Below are 25,199 nucleotides of genomic sequence, written 5' to 3' on the forward strand. Positions count from 1 at the left end.
CTCACTTCACGTTCACAGCTCAAAATCAAAGTAGATATTTTTTAAAAGGTTTTCTGAAGTAAATCGTCAAAAAATAATTGAACTAATAATTTAAAGGGATACATTTACCCTTCAAAAATAAAGTATCAGCCTCAGTTCGTGTTTGTACAAGATTATGTAGTATCAGTTTCATTCAAATGATATTATTTTCATTTAATAGATTTAATCTTGTAATAATAAAATAATTCATTCATTATGGTAAAGAAGTGTGTTTATGTTGGGTGTGGAACTGGAGCCGATAGGAAACTTCCTTCGGGTGTCAACTTTTAAATATTCAAAGGATATTTTTCCAAAAAAGTTTTCTTGGTGCAGAAGATTTTAAAATTATGTTTTTACAAATCTAGTTATTCATTATTTTTTTGAATAATACTTCTAGTATTGTAACCAGTTCTAAAATAAATTTCGAGGGATATGTTAAATTATCTCGAGAAACTTTTCATATAAAATGATGTTTATCACCACAACAGGTTGCGTGGTTGGAGCTTGTGCTCCTCCATATAGTATAACTTATCGAACTCATTGTCCTATCCTATTTGGAGGAGCATAAGCTCCAATCACACAACTTGCTATGGTGTAAAACATAATTTTTGATGATAAATTCCACTTGGTGAACTCATATGAACTTTGTACAGCTATAAGGCTATAATATTTGTCGTAATTGTAATTTTATATCAATATCACGTGGTATTTGAAGCAACTCTTCCATTTGTGATAATATTTGAAATACTAAAAAATTGTTTTTGACCAAAGAATGATAGATTGACTTAATTGTTTATTACTCAAAATCAAAGTAGATATATTTTTAAGGGTCTTCTAAAGTAAACTTTAAAAACATTATTAGTTTAATCATTTAAAATGATGAATTTGCCCTTCAAAAATAAATTATAAACTTCAGATCGGGTTTATACAAGGTTGAAATTGTATTACTGAGCTTTTGAAAACGGAGCATAAATATAATATAACTAATTACTTCGTTTATTTTTCTAAAATAATAAATTATGAAATAGCCATGACGTTTCGAAAGATACGAGGGGATCGACAGCTGACAACAAAATATTAAGGTTTTGCACAATACTTTTTTGTATTTTTGTTTTAGCGTCCATGTTACCTCATTCATTTGACATCGATATAAATAATTTAATTTAATTATTATTAACAAGTCAAAATATAAAATAATATCGAATTTAGTAAATTGCCTTTGGTATGTTAGTGTTGCCATTACGACTTTGTCAAAGGGCCTCTCAGACCCTACATTCGAGTTTAGTCTGGACGCGCGGACTGATTTGCCCTCCTGAGTATGGGAAGATGCGTTTCTCAGTTCAACCGACATCATTAACATCTTCACTGAAAAGTCTGTCGGGAAAAACTCCTATTTCAATCCGAGTGGAACTTTTATTCGAGATTCCATATCGGATGAGATGATTCCAAAGTCCCAGGAAGAACTCCCTCTTCGTAGGATGATAGATAGCTTTGAAAGAGCTGTGATTCCTCTCTCAAAGGATTTGAAGCTACGAGATCGTTACACAACGTCCTTGGGGCAAGTGCGCTACGGTCGCCTTCTCGAAGATATGGATGTATTTTCGGTGTATCTATGTTACAAGCACTTGCACCACCCCAACCAGGGTAACTCACTTTCAACTTTTTATCCCAACCCAAGAAAAGTCTTCATTTATACATTTTTTAAGGTGCCATTTCCCCTTTTACGGTTGTGACGGCTTTAGTGGATCGTTTAAAAATTATTTCGAATTTAAGTATAGAAGAAGATATTCGAATGTCTGGACAAGTTACTTGGAGTGGAAGTTCCTCTCTTGAGGCATCCATAGAAATACATCAAGGGAAAGGCTCGAATTGGCACAAATGTGTGGATGCCACATTTCTACTCGCTAGCAGAAATCCGTCAAATACAGGAAAGTCCTATGTGAACAAGCTTCAACTCGATACTCCTGAAGAAAAAGCTTTATTTCAACAAGGTGCAAATAATAAAAGGGCAAGACTGAATGATAAGAAGGAAGGGTTGTTTGACAAGGCACCAAAACAAGAGGAAGGACAACTTGTGCATGATATGTTTGTCAAAACTCTTGATAATTCATCCTTATCCTTTAAATCTCGTGTTATTCCTCCAAACTCCATTTGGATGGAGGATGCGAAATTAAAAACAGTTAAATTGTGTCAACCCGAAAATAGAAATCGTTTTAATAAAATATTTGGAGGTTTCATTATGCGCGAAGCTGCGGAGCTTGCTTGGATGAACGCTTATACATACAGTGGTCAAGTGCCTTCCTTTTACCATATTGATGACATTATCTTTAGGAAACCCGTGGAAATTGGATCCATCATGTACATGAACTCACAGGTTAGACTACTCTTAAAACGTATGTTTTTTGTTTTTTTTCGTGAAATAAAAGGGCTTTACTCTCTTTCAGGTTTGCTTTACCCATGAAAACTTTGTACAAATCCGTGTTTCTGCAGAAATTTTTAATCCTGAAACGAAGAAAAACAGCATTTCCAACGTATTTGAATTCACTTTCAAAAATAATTATGATGTTCCTATGGTTATGCCCAAGACATATCAGGAAGCCATTATGTTTATAAATGCTAGACGACACTTTCTTTCCATTTTTTAAGATATGTACATTATATATTTATGCTTCTTGTCAATGCATCACTTTATGTCTAGTCAAAACAAAATTGAAATGCTTTGCTTTTCAATTCTTGATACACTTTTTATTTTTTGTAAAAAAAAAAAAGACTAATATTCTCCTTTTGGTGCTTGTATGGATTCACATTTTCCACATTGTTTTAACCATTAACATAATTTGACTTACTTAACTCTTACAAATAGCTCTTTAATCCTCTATTTATTATCAATTAGGAGTTTTCTAACTCCGTTGTTTTTTTATTAGGACTAAAAATCAGCAAGAAAAAATATAACTATTTAATTAATTCTATTAACGTTCTTTTTCAAAACTGAAAAAAAATAATTACATTTTATGCTACCTATTATTTGGTATCATTGGTATTTTTATTATCTATTTATAAGACTAGATAAAGTACCAAACATCTGTTCAGTTTATTACTAATTTGATCCTAATAACGTTTGTTCATGTTACAATTAAATTATTTGCTACATGTTTCCTATAGTGTGTTTCTTCTTCGTATGGTGGATTCATAATTAAACTGTAATGTCTTCATTTGTTGTTCGGTATTTGAAAAATAGTTCAGATTTATTTAATATCCAAAATTATATATTTCAGAGTAAGAAAAATCAAAGCCAAATTCTTTATGAAAATAATGTATTTAATTAAGTTAATAAAATATTTCTTGCATAAATAGTCGTAAAAGATTATTTTATTTGATTTAAGGCTTTCGAACAAGGATTATAATCGTACTGTATAATTTGGCATAATTGATTTTTTTTAAAGTCATTAAAGAATTAATAAATGTCATTTTAATTGTTTAAATCCGAAAAAAAAGAAGTTATAATGCTATTCGCGGTCTTACCCCCCTTAGAATTTGGAATACCAATCCTGTTCTAATAACGGGACTGCTTTAAGGATTTAGCTCAAATGATTTTTTGGCATAATCAACTATTTATCCTCAATTTTTAACTACCTTAGAGCATTCTATTTCAAAAAACGGAAATGAATTATATTTAACACCTAGTAATGAGACAAATGTAATATATCTTGCAAGATTATCATTATGCAAGTACATGAAGTTAATTAATTACGATTAAATACTTTTGAAATTCTAATTAAGAGAAGAATTTTTTGGGATAACATTATGACTTAATGTAATGGTAATTAACCATATAAATATATTGAAATGGAGCTATGTTCAAAGTACGTACGTAGGTAGCAAGCCAAAGAATACTAATGTGTTCCCTGCTTCAGGTTGCGAACTAGAAGAGCACGCGTTAAAATCATATTTTGTGCAACTCTAATAATACCAAGTGAACATTGAGGGGGGCAAAAATGCCAAGCCAAAATCTTGGGCACAAACTTTGTTATTTGCCCCTTATTTAAAATATTGTTTTTTCAAGAATTGGGTAGAATTGATCCCTTCAAATGAAATGGGTGAACTTTTGTGGATAATTTTAATTTCTTTTTACCTAAAATAATATAGATATATCATGAAAAATTATGGATCTAATTTTGTGTGTACAATAATTGTTAATTAATCTGTACATTGATAAATTTCTAAGAAATGTCTCACAGTACACCATTTGCAAATTACTGGACTATAGAATAGTCGTATATGAAATAGATATTCTAGGTTGGATTATAGTGCAATTTTCTAAATACATATTCATTTCATAATTTTATTGCTAAATATTTTAATAACATTTGAATTTTATTTAAGACAAGATGCTGAATCTTGTGTAAAATCAGATACATTACAAGATGCTTGTAAATATGTAAGGTAGCAATTTTTTGGTGCCCGAAGTGATTGGTCACAGATCATCATTATGTATCACCAGAGTAATGATGTTAGGACCAATTAGGGCGTAATAAGTAAGGTCTCAAAATTTTAAATAATGTGATAGATTATTTTTGGTTCCTTTACTTTCGATCTTATTTAAGTGCCTCTGAAGTCTGAACTAAAGTTTTTACACTATTTACTTTTATAAAGACTTAAGTTGTGGACATAGCCAACCAGTTTTTTTAATTGATAATGATTTGACATCAGTGATAGCTTATAAAGACAGGATTTTTTTTTTAAATAAGGGAGCCCAAATCAATTAAAAAGTAGAAGTTACTGCAAAGTTCTTCTTAAGTAATGATAATCATTAATATTTATAGAAGTGCCTTATTATGTGGGAATTTATACAATTTCAGTAAACATATCATATAAATTTAAACTTTCAAGTCTTACTCATTATGAACAGGACTCTCAACTTCAGGGGCCCTTCAGGGGCCCTATACGCAAATATATATATTTTGAGGGAAAACCTATAACAAGGTTTCTATCTTGCTATCTATATTAAAATTAAGAAAAGTTTGTCTGTCTATCTGATTGTGGAGGATACCTTTTGACGAACGTGTATTGCTGAAGCTGAGTCTTTTAGCTAAAGCCTTAAAAAAGAAAAACGAAGTTTATATTTGGTGTGTCAACATAAAAACAATCTTGAAAATGATAAATCCCAATATTTTATAGACATAAATATAATATATGACTCTATTGTAGGCATTGTATTCAAATTTGTGAGATGAGTTAAAACACCCAAGAATTGGAAATATAGTTTAGAACCTTAATTTGAATCAAAAGGCTCATTTTGGCCCCGATATGGTCTTTCTAAATCTATCAATTTATCATTCCTTTAAATTATGAAAACCACTTTAGGCTACTTTAAGTACTATTTGGGGCACACCCATAAAGTTAATAAAAATAATTTGTTGATAAAAATTGACGATAATTTGTAATAAAAATAAATGTAATCCACACTCAAATTTTAGAAAATTCAGTCTAGTTTGACGGGCCACATATATAAAATCTAAAAAATAAAGAATGTGACTGTATATCAGGTTTTGCAAAGAGCTTGTGTATCTAATGCCCAGCATATCATATTTAAAAAAAACGAAAAAAGAGTACATATCTACATTTTTAAAGCAAAGTTTATCCAGGCTTGATAACTCTGACAATGCTGGGTACTCCTTCTATTAAACTTATATTGACAAATTCTGACTACTAGATTTTTTGCCATGTCGTGGAACAGAAGTATTTATGGTTCCTACAAAACTTTATTCTTCCTTGTTTTTTTGTCTTTGTCACAGTTCAAAAACGAACGAAAGAACGGAAAAGGGGTGACCGGGTCCAAATCTGCAAATAGGTAAAAAAACATCTTGATAAAATTAAAGCATTAAACGAAATAGCGAAACGAGGAATCACGTGATCAATAGCTCAAAAATGTATTGGTGCACAGAAACTTTTTTCTTCATTAGAGGTACTGTATTTATTTATTCTAGTTCAAAGATTCAGATTCTTTGGCTAGAAAATCCATATTCAGTTCCCTACCCTGATGTAAGGAGGTTGTCACCCAAGATTTCCGCGAGGATGGCCCATCCTCCCTTCGATGTGGTGAAGTTATTATCTCTGCTTCGCAGAGAAACACTCCCAAAACATAATGGTTCCACCCCCATGCTTAAAAGTGGGGATTTTTCATTCTCCAAACACTTTCGTTCTGATCATATAATGAAATGTCCCTCACTATTAAAATAAACCCACCATTTAAATTAGGAACCGTTTTTTTCTATGTCAGTGGGCAAACTAACAAAAAGCCATCAAATACTTATTTTTTCCTCTGTAGGTCATTTTTCATCATTATTATCATAAATTATATTTGTTTATTAAATATAATACTTAACAAAGATGGATTAACGTCAATTCCATAGTATTTAACTTTCTAAGGCTATTGGATCATATTTGCGCCGCGTCCAGATTATGATTATCTATCCATGACGATGTCATTTAATGTGGTATTGTACTTTTAGTATTACTCCGTATATTATAATATACTAATCTTAAGCAAAAAATAAAAATAAAAATTAGAACCCAAGATATTAATTAAGTATGGGAGTGATTCAATCATCAACTTCTGAATATTTCTATTATCGCCAAAGGAGATCACCATTTTTTGAAATAATCCAAGAAACATAGCTAATAAATGATGATATTTTGCGTGTGAATATTTATGATTTACAATGAAACTTATTGACCAAATTTAAGGAAAAAATTAGATTATTTAAAAAAAGTTACCTAAAAAGTTATTAAATTTGTGATTATTTTACATTTTGCTGTTATTATCCAAGACATATGTTCTTCTTTTTAAATTAAAGTATTTACAGTAACAGCAAATGCATGTTTTGGATTCTTAAATGTAAATAATATGTTTTTTATAGTATATACAAAAAGAAATTTTGTAATATTTGATAAAGATTAATTGTAGTCAAGTACATGTCATCTGCTGGTTTTTTGTTGGTTTTTTTTCTACTTTCATCCCTTAATTTGATATAAAAATGTTTCGATATAACTTTGCCATTCACTGTAATTTTTACCATAATGATTTAAAGCCTCTTTTGTTGATTCATAAATTTTTTAGTGATAAGTTAACTTTTGTTTTTTCTATAGGATGTGAATGAATTACTTGATTAGTTAATTTATGCGTGTATTTGATGCCCATACTTATTTCCTTTTTAAAGATAGGTTTAATGCCCTCTAATTTTGCGGTAAAAGTAAGTTTAATAGAAATAAAAGTAATTTTGTCATTTTCAAAAGATGGGAAGACGAAATTTCGAAGGCATACAAAATTATTATAAAAAAATTTGAAAATTTGCACTGGGGCAAATATGAATATTTTTCCCCCCATCATTTTAAAAGGATTTTGAATATAAGATCCCTTAATTGATAATTTATCAAAGTATAATTATATGAATATATATAATATATTCTGCTTTTATTCAATCCGATAAAATTGAAATACATCGAATGAACTGGATTAATATTTTTTGTATGACAACTTGTAAAATATCAAAAAGAGTGCATACTCCTTCTCTAGAGCGCTCCCTGTCTTGGGAATGAGAAGGTTTGTAGGGCCTACGAGGGGATAAAAAGCAAAAAAATACAACCCTTCAGCTAATCAGTGTACCCCTAACTTAGGAGGACTCTGGACTTTACGCAAGATTAGCCCTTGCGTTAAATCGACACGGAGTATTCTACATAACTCTGAACACGGCCATGTATTTGGATTAGGGATGAATATCGGCATCAATACCGAAGAAAAAATATGTATATTGGGCGTGAAGCGATGGGAAGCAGATATACATATATAATCAGCCTATTACATGAAGTTCCAATAAGAACAGAACTTCCATCACTTTCAAACTGAAACATTAAGATAAATCTTATAAAATTTAGATCCAATCACCCTCAAAATTATCTGAGGAGTCTGATATTGTATGAAGTCAGTATTTCAAAATGAAAAAATATTAGATAATTTCTTTTGTTTTAATATAAGTTGTGCACTGAATTTTTAGCTAATAAAATAGGTACTATTTTGTATAAATTTATTGTATAAAATGTCATTTTCATTTCAAAATGAAAAATGAACTTCTAATGAAAAATTAATTTTAACTTAATAGAAAACCACTGATATACTTTTTGAATACTCATTCTGAAATTTGAAATTTCTATTTGAGTTTTTATTTTATTTTTTAGTTACTATGGATTTGCTAAGGTACTACTTACTTGAGAAAGTTGTTGATAACAATTGAATGTTACATTTAAGTAAGGATAATTTTCATATACAGATAAAATACATATTGTATATATCATTTATTGCAATAGGAAGGGAAATTCTTTAACATCGCGAGAGCAGACGAGAACGACCGCAGATCTAAACAATCGAAAACATAGTTGTAGTATTACTCTCTATAAAGTCCAATAATTTGATAGTATTAATATAACTGTTGTTAAAAATATTCTTTTTAAGAAAAAAGAGGGTCTTTCAATCTATAATGATCATGTCTTTGATTCATTTCCTGAATCAAACCATATATTCACACTAATAAAATATATTTCAAAATGTTATTTGGAAAAATGAGATGATTCAATGGACCAAAGTTCGTAGAATACTAACGAATCTAATTCAATTTAAGAATAAATAATTATTCATTTTCATATTGAATTATAGTCTTATAAATTATTATATTACAAAAATATTTAAAAAATAAAGAAATTCGAAGCGCCCTCTATATTTTAATTCAAATGTTTTGGTCAACTAAATATTTCTTCTTTTTTGATGGCGTCAACTACTTCTTCACATCATTAATATGCATTTTATCTCTATGGTAATTTCATTTTTTGAAATAATATCCTTAGACACCCAATGTCACAAATTTGGATGAAATTATAATTAAGCTGCGATAATAGTCAAAGTTTAAAATTTCAGGGTTTAATTTGATCCGCAGCAAGAGTTATGAACATTTCAAATGTTCTCGGATGTATTGACATTTACCTCAAAACAAGTTCCGAATTTACAAAGAGGTTTACTCTTTGGTTATTCAATACAGTCAAATAAATGTTGACTTATATTAATCAAAAATTATTCTAGCTACTACAAAACACATGAACTGAAAGTCCCTGACTTTACACATAGATGGCACTATTTTTTTTTTATTCCCCTCATTTTTAGATGGTACCAACCTTCAAAAGACAGTTGAGATATTATGCATGGTATGACGCTATTTTTGATATTTCCAAACAATGGATCAAAAAAAAATTGTATTTTAAATGTTCATGCTAGGCAATGTCTTGAAAAAGTTATGGACACTCCACTCCATAAAGCGAATAAACAAAAAACAAACAATTGAACGAGAAAAAAAAACGTGGTTTCTTTGTGAAACACTGGACTTTCCCCATTTTTTAAAATTCCTATAGCAACAGTCTCTCTCGGGGAAAACCCGATGCTGAGCTATTATACCTGAAAAATTTGGCGTGGTAATTATTAAAATAGATTTATTAGCATTTTAAGAAAAGCAATCAATATGTAGTTTTTCACCATAACATTTCAGTGTTTCTAAATTATTTTTACTCACGGTTTTCCCTTTATTTTTGAATAGAATGGAAAACAATGTAACATGGGGTTTGATAAGCCATGTAAAATTCAATACATATTCAGTTATTATATACTCAATAGATCTTTCAATATTATTGTTGAACACTTCAAAAAAAAAAAAAAAAAAAAAAAGGGAAAAATCATATCGTTTAAAATCTTGCATAAACAAAAATGCTAATATATATTTTTAACACGCTGGATTTTTCATGAATAACATTTTTTTTTCCTAATGGTATTAAAAAGAAATTTTTACTACTGTTGCTAATAGCGTTTTTTAAAAGTCGAGGACCTGGATAATATTCTTGTTTCAAATTAATATTTTTTGTTCAATCACCTGTAAACTGTAGGTTATAAACATAAAATAAAAGTGGTATAAAACCATGGTAACGTAGGTAAAAAATTAGCGTATCCGTCCAACTTGATTAAATTACTTTTTTTTCTTTGTATTTTTTTAATAATATTTAATGTGCCCGTCAATTATTGCATTACAAAAAAAGCAATTACAGATCTTCTTTCGATTAGACGTCCCTTCAAAGTATATTATACACGGTGTTCCCTCAATAACACAAAGATATACAGAGTATTTTGTTGTCAGTTATCAATGTTTTTTTCTTTTTTTTCCCCTTATCTGTGGTCTGAACATAGATTGGTTGAATTAGAATGAGCTCTTGTTTAGCTGTGAACAATTCTCAATAATTATTGAATAATAATTCAATGGGCGGGGAAAACCGGCCAAATTGGCTAACTACCAACTACTTTTAGGCCCCTTTGCCTATTTCTTTTTGTATGAAAGGTTTTGTGATACAATAAAATAAATTTAAGGAAAATTTGATTAATACTCCCCCCCACCCACCTCCTTAACAATTTTTTATCCTTGTTGGGATTTTTTAGACAACATTGACCAGAAAAAGTTTATTTTTTATATATTCCCAATTTTTTGAATATATTTTTAGTAGAGACAAAAAAGTTTAAAATAAAGGAAAATTGATATTTTTTCTCAAAAAGGAAGATATTTTAAGTTTTTTTGTACTAGAGGAAATGTTTTTATGATGATAACTATAAAAATTCTGTAAAAGTGAGAGGGAGGGGCATTGGGCCCTTTGGTTCCAGCTTCACAGAGTCATAAGCTCCTTGTCACTCTCCCTTTGGTTGAGACTACCTTATTCGAGACCAATACTTTGGAAAACTGATATGCAACTTTGAAAAATTGTTAGATTCATTATCCTCAAATTACAACTTTTTGGATCAAAAAACGATTTTTTTTTGCAGGCAATTATTGCTGCCATATTTTTTTAAGGAAATATATTCCAGTTCAAAGTCTGATGGACGCAGTAAAATACAAGATAGGAACATTAAAGGTTATTCAATAAATATAAAGTAAAAACGCTTTATTCAAATTTGACAGATACGCTAAATTTTTGTCTGCGTTGTCAATGTGCCGAACCACTTTTAATTTATGTTTTGGACCTACATTTTACGATTGATGGAACAAAAAATAACACAATGGCCTCCACAAATTATGACGGGATATCCTTGATGTACTTAAAATTCAATAATATACAATTTTCAATAATAGTTAAAATTGCCATCCAATAAAAACTTGTATTTGAATATTATCCACCCACTCTCTTTGCAAGACCAGGAAAATTTTAACAATTTAATAGTATTGAAATTAGGCTTTTAACTTTTAATCTGAGCTCTATACTTTTTAAATCGACTATTTTTTTATTATTAAAGGTCGAAATGAAAAGTTTTGATCTTCCGATCTCTTCCACTATTATGTATTATTGATAAATGTATTGAACTATAAAAACTGTTATCTTTGAAAAAAATTGAGTATTATAAATAATACTATATGTTCCTCACTCTCTCTTACGATTTTCAGGGCCGATTTTACAGTGAGTGGGGCCCAGGGGAAAGATAAATGTACGGGGCCATTTTTTATTGCTGTATTTAATTTCGATTTTTTTAGAAAAGGCTTATTTAAAAAAATGTTTTCTGTGGGGGTATTTTTTGAATGTAATTTTTTTAAACATTCCTTTAATTAGTCAGATGGAGTTACAATGATTTAGTATAAGTAAACATTATAGTATTACAAAAGTTAATAGAAATACAAGGTTATACCATAATGTGTATAAGACTGATGTTTGACTTCCACCAGGCTTTTAATATGGACGCCATAGTAGATGAGTGGTGGTGTTTGTTGTCAAATCTATTTTTCTTACCCAGCAGTTGGTAAGATTCATTAAATAGTGACGTCATAGTGTATGAGTGGTTGCGCGTTTTGTCAAAAAAATTTTGTCTCGCCCAGCAGTGGGTATGATACATCAAATTGAACACTATAGCAAGCCCGATTATATGATGGTCTAACCTTGTATATCTGTTCACCTTGAGTATTATAATGATATCATCTGACCTAAGAATTGTTTTTGAAGTCTATATATGTCCAATTAGTAAAGAAGGCATCCGAGTAAATAAATAACTAAGTATAGCGATTAGAAAAGGAAAAACGGTTGATGCGAATGCTCTTTTTTTTCTTTTTTCGTTATTTAATCGGCCGTCGTGGTGTTCACTTTTCCCTCTGAAGTAAGCGTTCTCGCCTATCTTTGGCTTAAATTATTTAAAAAAAAAGCATAATCAAATGAATTTAAATGTAATTATAATATTTTCCTTGTACTAATGCTATTTTAAATGTAAAAGGTTCTCTTCTTTATACCAGTAATTATTTTTCTCTCCCCAAAATAATATAATAGGGAAATGATAATTCAGTAACAACATATGTCTCCCCCCCCCCTCTTCTCCTTGCGCTCTTACACAAATCCCATATGTAACAATAAGTATATTTCCTTCTCAAGGAACAACAAATATCGGACCTAGGAACTTTGAATGCAAGATAATAATTTCTTCACCCTATTGCATTTTCCAATTTACCACCTCTTTTTTTATTTCGTCTCTATTTTTTTAACCAATTAATTATGGAGTTGGTAGCTTGAGCCCAATGCCCCCCTTCTAAAATCTGCCCTTTCAAACTCATACCAAAAAATTCTTCAGCTAAACCTACTATCAAGGGTTTTTCAATTACTTGGAAGTATGTATATCAGTTTCAGTTTCTAACCAATTAATCTAATAAATATAATTGGCAAAGGAAAACACTTAAAAACGTCATGATCAATGTGAAAAAGTATGATTCTACAAAACCCTTCAATTAAAGATTATTTACAAAGACTTATATCATCAGTTACTATTTATATTATCATTATAATTCATCATTTAAATAACTGGATAAGAATAATTAATTTTAATACAACTGTATACAATATTTCTGTAGACATAATATACTAACGATTTGGATTGGTAATTTTGAACGTATGTACAGTAAAACCTCAATTAATGGAATACTTATGAAAGTACTCTTTATCTCATTTATTGATCGCACAATAGTTGTTTTATCAGTATAATAAGGAAACCAGTGGGCTACATTTGGGAAAGATTTAATTTACTAATGATTTGGTCTATGAACAAAGTCTGCGAACCCATTTTGTTCCCTATCTGAGGCTCTACTCTACGAATGATATGTAAGTATTATTTGATAAGAAAAGAGAAAAAAGAAGGAGGAAAATGAATATAATATCACAGTTATTAATGATGTCACTGGAGCTTCACATTATTTAGTATAATTTGCCTTGGTTGAATCCCTCCTTACTCAACAACCCTCCCTTTGTTGTAACGTCATCAAACTTGATCCTATTGGCTATTGTAAGGACTCAGTGGCACACATTGTGATGTAAGGTGGGATACATGTACTGTGCACTTGATGAGGATCGAAGTCCAAGTTGAGATACTGTATTACTAATATTGGAAAGACCATTTCGCGAAGGGCCTTTATTGATATTATTATTGTTGTTGACTCTTCCATCCCCTGAGAGGATTTCATCCATGAATGAAATGTATGTGATTGCAAGTCGAAGTGTCTCAATTCTACTCAGACGTTTTTCATAGGCAAAGGTTGGTACTTTGGTACGTAGTCGATCAAATGCCTCGTTCAAATTATACATTCGACGTCTTTCTCGAATGTTGGCTGCTCTACGTTGCGCTATAGATGCAATTCGTCTGCGCTTTTTGGCGGATTTTGATCTATATAAATAAATAAAACAGAAATGTTTATAGACGTTAAATATGTAGATATTATGTATACAGGGCCGATTTAGGGGGGCCTCGGAGTATATGCCTCAGTCTCTTTTTACTGGAGGCTCCTTGTTGGATATAAAAACCATAAAAACAGTATTCTTTAAAAATATAAACAAATATTTTATAAAACATCCCAGCTGAAATATGGAAATATTTAAAAAAGACTATAAGAAGGTTTGGCTTCTTTTATAGAAAACACTGTGATAAGATATATATTGGAAAAAATAAATTAAAAAAGATCTGTCAAAAAATTTATTAGAAGAAAAAAAAACGTCATTTGAAAAAGAAGGGTCTCTCAATTTTATTTTCTAAAAAGGAATTAAAGAAAAGTTCCCTGCTCACGCTAAAAATGGCCCTGATCTTTGAATATATAATACTAGTGCACACTTTTTAAATAATATTGTCTCATTAATTCACTTGAAATTTACACTAAATTAACAGATCTAAAATAATAATTCAATTTGATAATTAATTATGAGGGGAAATGAAACGGTTTTATACTAAGACATTATTATTACAAATCACATCAGAGAGTGCTAAAAGAATACACTAAGACTTATGTCACTTTCTAAGATGATGTAGGAGGACCAGAGACAGTTGCAAAACTTTTTTTCTCATTTACTCTGGCCTACTTTAACGGAGGCACGTCAAAATTTAACGCAGCATGTCTATTTACGTATATCCATACGCAGTCTTTCTGCAGATATGTCGTACCTTAGAGTAATCAAGTTTTAATGACATTCTCTCAGATATGGTTTGTACTAGGGATCACCATAGGGAGTGTTTAACGTCCTGTAAGACTTGTTTGCAGAGGCAAAGCGCTAATGGGAAAAACCCAATAGAATTTTAAACAATAAGTATGACTCAAAATAAGATGAAGTATAAAAAATTCAAACTCAATGCAAGGTATATCTAAAAAGAAAATGAGAACCCGGATTAATTTTAAATTTTGCCCTCAGAAATTCAACATTCTCTGAGTTTTTAAAATTTTAGTTTCGTTCAGGCTTTGAATGGATAGAGGGCACCAAAGGGGTTATTCTTGTAAAGAAAATAATGAAGTAGGCTCTTCTTTTCAACCAATCACTCCTTTTATATTCCTATCATCTGAGTTATTTTTCATTCAGTCAATTATTGGCTATTTTGAAAATTTAAGTGCTATAAAATACATAAAGAGCTTTCGTTGAGTATAAACAAGTGAAATTTTTTGAAGCAGAAAGTTAGTTGACCAAAAAAATTAAAAATATATTTATTTATACATCAATCCCCCCAAATCTTGAATGAGATCTTTCTATACTACTATAAAAATATTATCAAATATGAAATACAGTGAGGATGGATCATAAATATATTTGAAACGCCTTCTATGTTGTTAACACATTTATTTATTACTAATACAATTTGAAGGATTTGGTCAACTACGACGACGTCGACTTTTAACTCTATGAAAAAGAACCAATAGAGCATGATCAAACCCAAAAATATGTATATTATCTGCAAGGAATATTGGTAGTCCGTAGTTTGTTGTTTCAAAAAATGGTATATGCTTAGAATAATTTATACACATACACATACTCATTCAAGGAGTTGGTTTATTTTACCGCAAGATGGCGGTGTTCTCTTTCGCACTGTTTACAGTCTTATATAAGTAAAAAATACTTGCGCCCTATTCATCAGTAATTTCTAAAATATTAATAAATTTATCCTCTAAAGTCACCAGCGATGGAATAAAAAGAGTAAATTACATAAGGAAATGTTGATCAATATTTCGATCTTTAGTTTATTAAAATGAAAAAGTAGATGTGCACTCATCGCACATCATCAAAATTTCCTTACGATATCCTTTCCTTTTTGCTCCATAGGTTTACTTTACCAAAGTAAAAACTTATTAATACTTTTTATAAGTTATATAAATGTATTTTAAAATAGTTTGATCAAGATGTGCAAACTAAAGATGACATCGAAGAAAAATGAAATTTTGCATGGGTTACTTTCTTACCAGATGACAACTTTTGCGAACTAGCCATGATCAAAATTTGAAATACAGATGAAAAAACCCACCCTATTCTACATATTTGTGTATGATTGGCCCTTCCCCTCCCCCTCCAAAAATGAATTTGCACCCAGTTTGATCAAAACCGATCTATAACTTATGCCGTAATCCTGGTGAGTAACAAACAAACAGAGACAAAAACATGGCTTCATTGTGGAGGTAATTAATTGTTTATATACGTATTTTTAAGAAGTATGATTTTCAACAATTTTCTTACATTTATTGAATTCGGAACTATACCTTGTTTTTAATCTTTTTTACGAATGATGACATGTAACACCCAAAATGGGATTTATATTATATGAAATTTACTAATAATTTTAAATACACGTATGATTTTGTATGTGAGGTAAAATTAAGTAAAAATAAGTTTTTTCTTGATGATTCTTTGGTGATGTTAAATATTTTTGTTTTGTTTTTCAAATCTAGTTAAAAATTTGATACTTGAATAAAAAATATTCAGATAAGATAATAGGACTCAATATGAAAGAAAATACCTGTTTAATATTTTATTTCTTAAGGTGATGTGTGGATTTTTAACAAGGAAATTAAATAAATAAATTCGTGGGTTTTGAATTATATTTTCCCTTTTAATAAATACATCGTCATTCCATGATGTACCTACGATTTTTTTTTGAAAACATGAAGCTATAAAAATCTCAAGTCATCACACTTAGCCCATCAAATAAATGTGAGTAACCAAGGAGTGTTAGTAATAAAATTGCAGTACTTTCTTACCAGGCCAACCGTTATTATTTACTCATCTATTATGCAAATTTTGAGAGGTTAAGAGTCATTGTTTTTTACAATTTTACTATGAGAAAGGTTGTAGAACACATAACTAGCTGTCAATTGCTAAGAAAACATTGGACTAGTCGCCACCGTGAGCACACAGTACAAGAAGAGGATTGAGATAGCCGAGCTCCTCCGTGCGGGATTATCCCAGAAGGCCTTCTAAGAGCAAACTGAGGCCTCGAGGAAGATGATTTACAATGTCTCCTATGCATGGGAGACATTTGCATAATAGAGTTTGTCGCGGTATATTTAGAGAATACTAAAAAAAGAAGTCTAAAATCAATATGGTAACCAATACCGTTTGAGGCACAGTTTAACTGTGATGACGTTTTATTAGATTAGGAAATTCAAATGTCAAAATTTTTGGAGTAAAATTTCAAAAATCAAATGCTAATCACAGAGAATCAAATTTTTTGGAATATAAATTCGAAAAATTTAATATTTGAAAAAAAAAAAAATGATGAAATGTTCAATTTTCTAGTTAAGAGGAAAATTTCCTTATTTTTTTCTGGGGGGGCTACAGGTCTCCAGCGCACCCCCGTTAACGCCCCTGATTACTACTCTTGGTCTTTTACATCAATCAACAAGCATACTCCCTTTTAACCGTATGACATCAGGAAATGTACCTTTTCAATATGGGAATTAAATGTCAGGAAATTAATTTACTGGGAAGGAAATCTCCAGGAATGAAAAGACATGGAAAAAATTTACCACGAATTTACCTAGCACCAAATATTTTTAATATATTTTGTAGGGTTAATAAATTATTTATCTAATTTTTTTTTTCACTCATCCCTATTTTTACACAAGTTTTATATCCAATTACAACTATTGCACAATTTGTACGCCTTACCTTCCCATTTTGGATGTTGGAGAGGGCGTTGTGGTACTCGGACTGGAAGATGCTCCCATGGAAGTACTGGAAGCAGTCCAAAAATCAGAGTGAGAAGAACTCCCAAGACCCGAGAGGAAGGACTCCTGATAATGATGGTGGTGATGAGATGCTGCCGCAGCAGCTTGATGCTGATCCCAGAGTCGTTGATGCTCCGCTGCCAACAGACTTCCATGCACGCCCCAAGCTATAAATATATATTTGTTGTTTTTTTTGGTACATTTTTAAATAGAGGATTCATACCTGCAGAGGAGGCTGCTAGTTCATAGGGAAGCTCTGAGGATCCTTGGGATGCTATATCCCATAGTGGATGCCCATTAGAGTTATTCCCGCTGCCATTATGTTGTGCTGGGTAATTGTTGTTGTTGTTGTTATTTGAGGATTCGAGAATGGAAGGGGTTGTGGAAGAGCAAACGGTGGAGCTTTGAACGCTTCGATCGTTTGAACTGTTTGCAGAGGACATAATGATGAGTTGTTAAGACCGAGCGATCAAATGATTTCCGTTTTAAAAGATGAGCCATATTTTCGGATGGTTTATTTGTATTTTTTTTTTCTTTGGCGGAGTGTGATATAATAAAATCTCCCTTCCCAATGTTTCTCCCTTTCCCTAAAAACTTCACTTCCTATTGGATGTATCAACATACATTTTAGAAAGCATCGCCGTAGAGAGTTTGAGGATCCTTATTTTTTTTTTAACTCCGCCTTTTGATAAGTCTGAATAAATATTTTTAAATATGTGGTACTCAATATAAAACTGACCAAGGGAATATACTTATAAAAATTGAACTTTCTTAGGAACCAAAAAGCAGATATGCAAGTTTTATGGCTTATTCTCATAGTTAAAGCAAAAAGTATGATGTTTGATCACTTTGCCGAAAAACTTTATTGCTGTAAGCCAGTTTGCCGAACTGACAAATTACCGAAGGACCACTTTACCGAACGAATACTTTGCCAAAAATAATAATAAATATATTTGATGATGATTAATACTACAATACTATGTAATTATTACCAAGATTATTCCAATGAAAAACCCATCTTGATCATTTTTAGATTCAAAGACAACTTTGAAATTGAGGAATGTCAATTAAAACTTGACCAAGAACACAGGAGCTCTAACACATGCGATTCATTGATTGATTTAGTGCCTCCTTCTTATCTTTAAACATGTCTTTCTAATTTATTTATTTAATTACTTGATGGTTGTCCTAATTTTTGTTATAATAGTGGTTGTAGTCAACTGTTGAAGCATCCTTATAACACAATGAATCAATCATTAATTAATGATTACTTAAGAATTGCCGTTCGTGGCCAATAATTGAACATTTTATCATCTAAAATTTGTCTGATAGGAATCATAATTACATAATATTGGAGAATGAATCATGCTCAAATATATTTATTATTTTTTTCGGTTTTTGTGTTTTGTGTTTGTTCGGAAAAGATAAATAAACGATATTTACGCTACGAAGTTCTAAGTTGTAATATTTCTATTCTTTAAAATCAATTCATAAATGTAGCTCATTTTGTATAATATATAATTGATTTCACAAAATATAATAAATACCGTGATAAGTTTTAATTATAACAGCATCGAATCAATAATTGTAAAAATTAATTGCAATGAAAATTCAATTCAATAGTGTTGTAAAGCCTTTAAAGTGGACATGAACATTTACGTCGTTTGCATTGAATATTTTAGATTAAAGATGGTGCATAATTATTTCATCAAAGTAAAAGTCAATTTTTCTTCTTTTTTAACTTATTTACCACTGGTCAGCTTTATGTTCTAGTAACACATCTTTTTGTCTCATTTTAACGAAAATAAAATCAATTTTAAAGGCTTATTAATAACTTCTATTAATTATCAATATGAGTTAATACTCATATTAAACTCTTTTTTCTCAGTTATGTTTAAAAAAAAAGAATAAAAAGTTCCAGAAAGTTTACTTCTGGAGTAAAAAAAAACCTATATTTTTTTAATTTTTGGGAACATACCAAATTAACTGATTCTTTTTAATAAATTATAAAAAAGATTAAAAATATGAAAGTTTTATTTACAATAATACCTCTTAATGCGATATATTTTATGAGTGGGAATTTGGTCTACAAAGAAGTGCATTGATGTAATTAAGATAATGAGTAATGTATTGATTCATTGATAGGAAATTTCTATGTTTTAGGTCAATCAGTCTCACCTCATCCGTCAACACCTAGAACTGGATTTAGATGATCCCTACAGATAAATTTTCGAGCCCAAAGCTTAAATGTAAAAATAGAAACACTGGCATTAAGTTAATATTAATCATTGGCATCATGAGAACATCTTTGAGCAAATGTTGTTTAAAAAATGGCTTTTTTGGTGTATAAATGATGCAATTTTTAACATTTTCGAGATAACTTATACAAATTATGGGGGGTCAAATAACCCCAGTATTAGACTAGGATATAGATACGAAAACCAGTCTTTTTTTTTTTTTTTACATTAATAGGTAATTTACTTTATAGTAAGAGTTTTATAATTTTGTTGTTGTTTAATGAACACTTCTCTGAAACTTATGATATTTGTAATCTACTGTTAATATCATCAGCAATAACTAGACAAAATAAAGGGGTTTTTCATTAAGCGCGCTTCAACTTTTTTTATTGATAAAACACAAACGGTTAAGAATTTTGCTAAATTTATTTTTCTTCTGAGCAAGTCATAAACATATTGGTTTATTTAAAAAAATCGATTTCTTTAGCGTGACGACCACAAGCACTTATAGAAGTCTAGTTGGTCAACTAAATTTTCTACTACTTTTTCCATTAAATGGAACAATATTGCTACAATTTAAATTTTATATTTTCTCTGAGCTCTTCTAAGGTCGCCGGCTTATTGGTGTAGACCAATGACTTACCGTGAAAAGGTGTTAAATCGCACTATGGAGGTGGTCAATCAAATGGTCCATTTCTCGAGATATCACGCTCATCAAAGTTGCTTTACAAAACATCGATTAGATCGTTTGCTGTGTCACAAGTCTTGTTGAAACCACATGTTTTCCAAGTGGGACAAAAAAAAAAGAAGTTATCATGGTGCAATAGCGATTTCCATTTATTTAACGGGGCAATTATCATCATTATACGAAAAAAATATGGCCCAATGAACCCTCCAGCATGTAGTCTACACCAAACAGTAATTTTTTCGGGATGCAATCATGTCTTGTGAAGCTCTTGTGGATTGCTATCTGACTAATAATTCATAATTTCCTTATCAACAAAGCCATCAATAAAGTTGCGACAATTGAACTAATTTGCAATCGCTGATCAAGTGTATATCACTCCATGATGAAATGTATACTAATGAAGTTTCAAAATGTCAAAGGAAGAAAATATATATGGCATAATTGAAGCGTCCCTAATGAAAAAATCCTCCTATGTTTTTTGTATGACGATCACGAAAGCAAAATAATTTTTTCTATTGTTTCATCTGACTAAAATATTTTATTTTCTTGGTTAAAAAAAAACCAGACTAAATGTGACGAAGACGGACAAAAAGGAATGAAACAAGACGGAGTTAACACAGTTGTAATCTGAGAGAGTACTGAATAATATATTTAAAAAAAAAAAGCTAAAATAGATTCAAAGGTGTTCATTAAAATTAATTGGTTTGATGTTGCAATAGTAGTAACCTGCCTTTAGTCACAAGGAAGGTTTTGAAGAAATGAGTTTGTGAATAATTCATGGTTTAAGGCTTCAAATGACACAATTGTAATAAGATATAAGATTTAAAACTGATTCAAATTCAACCCTTATTTATGAAAAATTATACATTTGTAATAGTAATCTCCTTCCTCGGGAAATATTCCTACTACATGGAACCACTAACATAAGACTATAATTTACAAATAGACTGACACATATAGGGAGAGGGGGCTAGTTGACACACTTTCGAGGATGGTCTGAAAAGTTTCCGACCTCAACATGAAGATGACAACACTCGTAAATAAAAAGCTAGTCACATCTACATATTTAGTATCTGTTGACAGTTACTCGCTAAAATTTGAGCAATTTTGTACGTAAAGATGTACAAACAAGCGTTTGAGTGAGTTGATGTGCGTATTTTCTAAAAATGGGCAAAATCGAGTATGTAGCTGTCATTAAATATTTTTTTTTTTCTCGAAATGTAAACTTTAAATCGATTCAAACAATACCATACATAACATAAATGTATTATTTAAACATATCACAAATTGGTTTAGAGTTGTCTTTTCTTGATTCCATACAAATTACGTTTTTTTAATTTAGTGATACTAATACAAGTTTTGAGTCCCCACTCTGTAGAAATAGTGTGAAAAACATTCATAAAAACCTATAGGCGTGTACTTGAGTGCAATGGTTTCAGTAAGCTGTTCTCAATTCTTATTTTCAGCCTTTTGTACCCTAAAAAAGCAAACACTTTTTTAAGACATTTTGTAATATTTTTATTATTTAAAAAATATTTTAACAGAAACTAATTTTATTTAAGCAGCAATAGTAGAAGTCCTGAATACATAAAAAAAATGTTTTTCAAATTCCAGAGAAGGGAGTGTGGAGAATCTCAGTGATAAGATTCTGTCAAATTTAAAATTCAATGTTTTGTCATAAGAAGAAGGGATAGGGAGAGAGGGGTTGTCAAACACCATTAAATAATGGAGACAAAAAAAAAAGAAGAAGATAATCTGTAACCATTTTGTTAAAGGATTAAAAAGAATATAGAAAGGGAAAATGTACGTTATTAGAATATAATTTAATTAATTATTTACTTTTTTTTGTCAAACGGAATCAAGGGTTGAAATAAAAAAGAAGACAAATAAATTAATCACGAAACCTTTGTTTCATATCTACTACATATGATTATGATTAAATCCCAATAAAGTATCAAAACTGCAATTGGGGAGTGGATGAATCGGATCCTTAATCTTATTTTAATTTCCAGATTGAAGGATGCGATGGGGTGTAAGGGATGGGTATTTATGTGTACATATCTTCTGTCTGTATCCTTCTACATACACACTAAAAAGATGCAAAAATTAATCCTCTCTCATCTCTCTTTTGATAAGTCAAAACAAAACAAAAATACACATATACATACATAGGATGAAAAAAATAACTTTCATATTTCTTTCATTGTCTGTAAAAAGTATGAAAAGAGGATGATTATTCAAATGAACCATCCTGAATTTGTATGAATATGTACGTACATACGAGTACATATGCTCAATGCTTCCACATCATTCAGTTTCAATCTCCTATAAGAATATGTATGTATAATCTAATTTAAACTTCATGGTCATTAGAAAACAGAACAAAAACAGTTTGCCAATAACATTTAACATCCACCTGTAAGTTGATTTCTTATAAGTTACCTAATAAAATCAACATTGCGTTCCTAATATCGACTCTTTTTATATTCAAGATCCAGAGTTAAGATACCGATACTAATCTAATTATATACCTACAATATGCCAATGATAAATAGGCAATCCCTAAAGAAGTGAAAATGTGAAAATTTTCACTACTCTACAGAGTTAGAACCCAAAACTGACAGTAGTTTTTAACTACAATTTTATTCCTGTTATTTTTACTTATGAGGTTTCATTATGCAACCAAACGACAGGTGAAACAAAAATATACAAGTTTTGTTCTTATACCATGTCTGTAAGTGTACAAATGTGGGAGGAACTACAAAAAAGGTAAAACGTGTGCAATCTCCTCTGCACCGGTGTTAGTGCTGAGAAGGTTCAAACTGATCGGACTGACTACAACATTAAGAATTCTACTTAGGATGGGAATCCTGTCAAAGGTGTTTACTGCCAAGAAGAACCAAAACTTCTGCAGTAACAATATGGCTGACTTCTAGCCTGCCTCTGTATATCCCTCATCCAGCCCTGACTCCAAACTTTGCAGTTTGGAGTGTCTTGAAGAAGAATGTCTGTCACATCTTTAATCCAAATTCGGATTCGCTTCGCTATGATACGCCATGAATACGCCATTCATGGCCGATCTGTTCGGGAGCGTGTCGAGGTTGCTATTGCTTGAGAAGGAGGACATATTCCATACAAAATTCCTATGAAACGACGTAGCTCTTGGAAATGCGCTCGGGAGAAATTATTTCGTTGAATTAAAGTTGGGTATATTCGATTCTTGGTCGTTCCTAGACAATGTGGGCCTTCGTCACTGGGGGGCAATACACGGTTTGTCAGATTAAACAATTGTCTTCAATTTTCCCAATTTGCCATCGGAATCAGATCAGGAATCTGAACTACTGAGCCTCAAAAATCATCATTTCTATCATATGATTGGAGACGCTCAATCAGAAGTAATTTTCTCGATGAGTCCTAGCACCTTATTTTACGAGTTCTCGCTTGAGTTCATTTATTGTCCCACTAGAAATTTTTTTTATCCATAATATATCAAATTATGGATAATTTCTGTTTTATTTATAAATAGTAATACTTATTTAAGTAATTACAATATACTTCTCCTGGAGGTTGAATAGTAGAGTTGCTCATTTATGGCGGTGTTTTTGAAAAGAAATTAAAATGAATATAAGATTACTTGATGTAGTGTTCCTAAAATTGTAGAGAAACGACCGAAGAAATTTTTTCCATAATGACTACTTCATTGAGGGTACAAGCATACACTATTGAAATATATTTCTAAGGGACTATAATGTAAAATATGTACGTACTCATAGAATAATAAAGATCAATACAAATAAGAATTATAGGTAAAAGGTGCATTAATGATTCAAAAGATTCGCTACGACAACTTAGTAAAAGTAATTAAAAATAAGAGTGATACATAATACTTCATACGGGATTATTGACAAACCATGTAACAAATTTTAGTTAAATCTAAGTATTAAAAGGTTCAATTATTCTCAAAAAAACGAGTAATTTTTACTTCAAATTGTCATTTGTATCGAAATAAGCAATGATTCAGTGCATTTTATTGTTAAAGATATTAATTATATATCTATTTTCTGTATCATAAAGTTATTCAAGCTATGTTTCTTAACTAAAAATGTATTTTTAGAGGTTCCATTTTTCGTAACATCTGTTTAATAGACAAGATATTCAAAATCAATATTTGAATTCTTACGCTTAAAAATCCTATTATTAATAAGAATATCAATATGATTGTTCATGCTTTTGGAACTATGCAAATATTTTTTCTATGTGGTACTGAAACGTTGGATTCTTTATTTATACATAGGAACAACTTATAAAAGGTAACATCTATTAACAATTTGAATATATAATAATAAAATTTATTTCAAATCTACTCTATAGCAATGATTAACAAAATAGTATTTACACTTTCTTCATGAATATATTATTTTTATGACATATGTATTCAGTTTTCTAGAGCCCAATTATAACGCGACATCTCTTGAATTATTTTGAATCACGTTGTTTACACTTCACACCCCCATTAAAATAATATTATTAGAAAAATATAGTGTTTAAACATATCACAAATTGGTTTTGAGTTGTCTTGACTTGATTTCATAAAAAACACGTTTTTCGTGGTTTAGTCATCTTACTGCAAGTTTTGGGTCTTCCCTCTGTAGTAATCAAACACCTTATGAGACTGTC

The 25,199-nt window shown here is 30.4% G+C and overlaps 2 protein-coding genes across 2 annotated transcripts; one reads left to right on the forward strand and one right to left on the reverse strand.

Moving 5' to 3' along the window:
- Positions 1-790: 790 nt before the first annotated feature.
- Positions 791-3,369, forward strand: LOC121121714 (acyl-coenzyme A thioesterase 9, mitochondrial). Its single transcript, XM_071890349.1, has 4 exons — positions 791-829; positions 1,047-1,662; positions 1,725-2,392; positions 2,463-3,369. Exons 2-4 carry the CDS (start codon positions 1,458-1,460, stop codon positions 2,661-2,663), a joined length of 1,074 nt encoding a protein of 357 aa, XP_071746450.1. The 5' UTR covers positions 791-829; positions 1,047-1,457; the 3' UTR covers positions 2,664-3,369.
- A 9,517-nt stretch (positions 3,370-12,886) lies between these two features.
- On the reverse strand, positions 12,887-18,274 carry LOC121122048 (uncharacterized). The gene is made up of 3 exons (XM_040717056.2): positions 17,821-18,274; positions 17,539-17,764; positions 12,887-13,786 (listed from the first exon to the last, which is right to left on the reverse strand). The coding sequence occupies exons 1-3, from the start codon at positions 18,038-18,040 to the stop codon at positions 13,417-13,419; spliced, it is 816 nt and encodes a 271-aa protein (XP_040572990.1). The 5' UTR covers positions 18,041-18,274; the 3' UTR covers positions 12,887-13,416.
- Positions 18,275-25,199: the final 6,925 nt, after the last annotated feature.

Source organism: Lepeophtheirus salmonis, chromosome 8, assembly GCF_016086655.4.
Source record: "Lepeophtheirus salmonis chromosome 8, UVic_Lsal_1.4, whole genome shotgun sequence".
Lineage (NCBI taxonomy): Eukaryota > Metazoa > Arthropoda > Copepoda > Siphonostomatoida > Caligidae > Lepeophtheirus > Lepeophtheirus salmonis.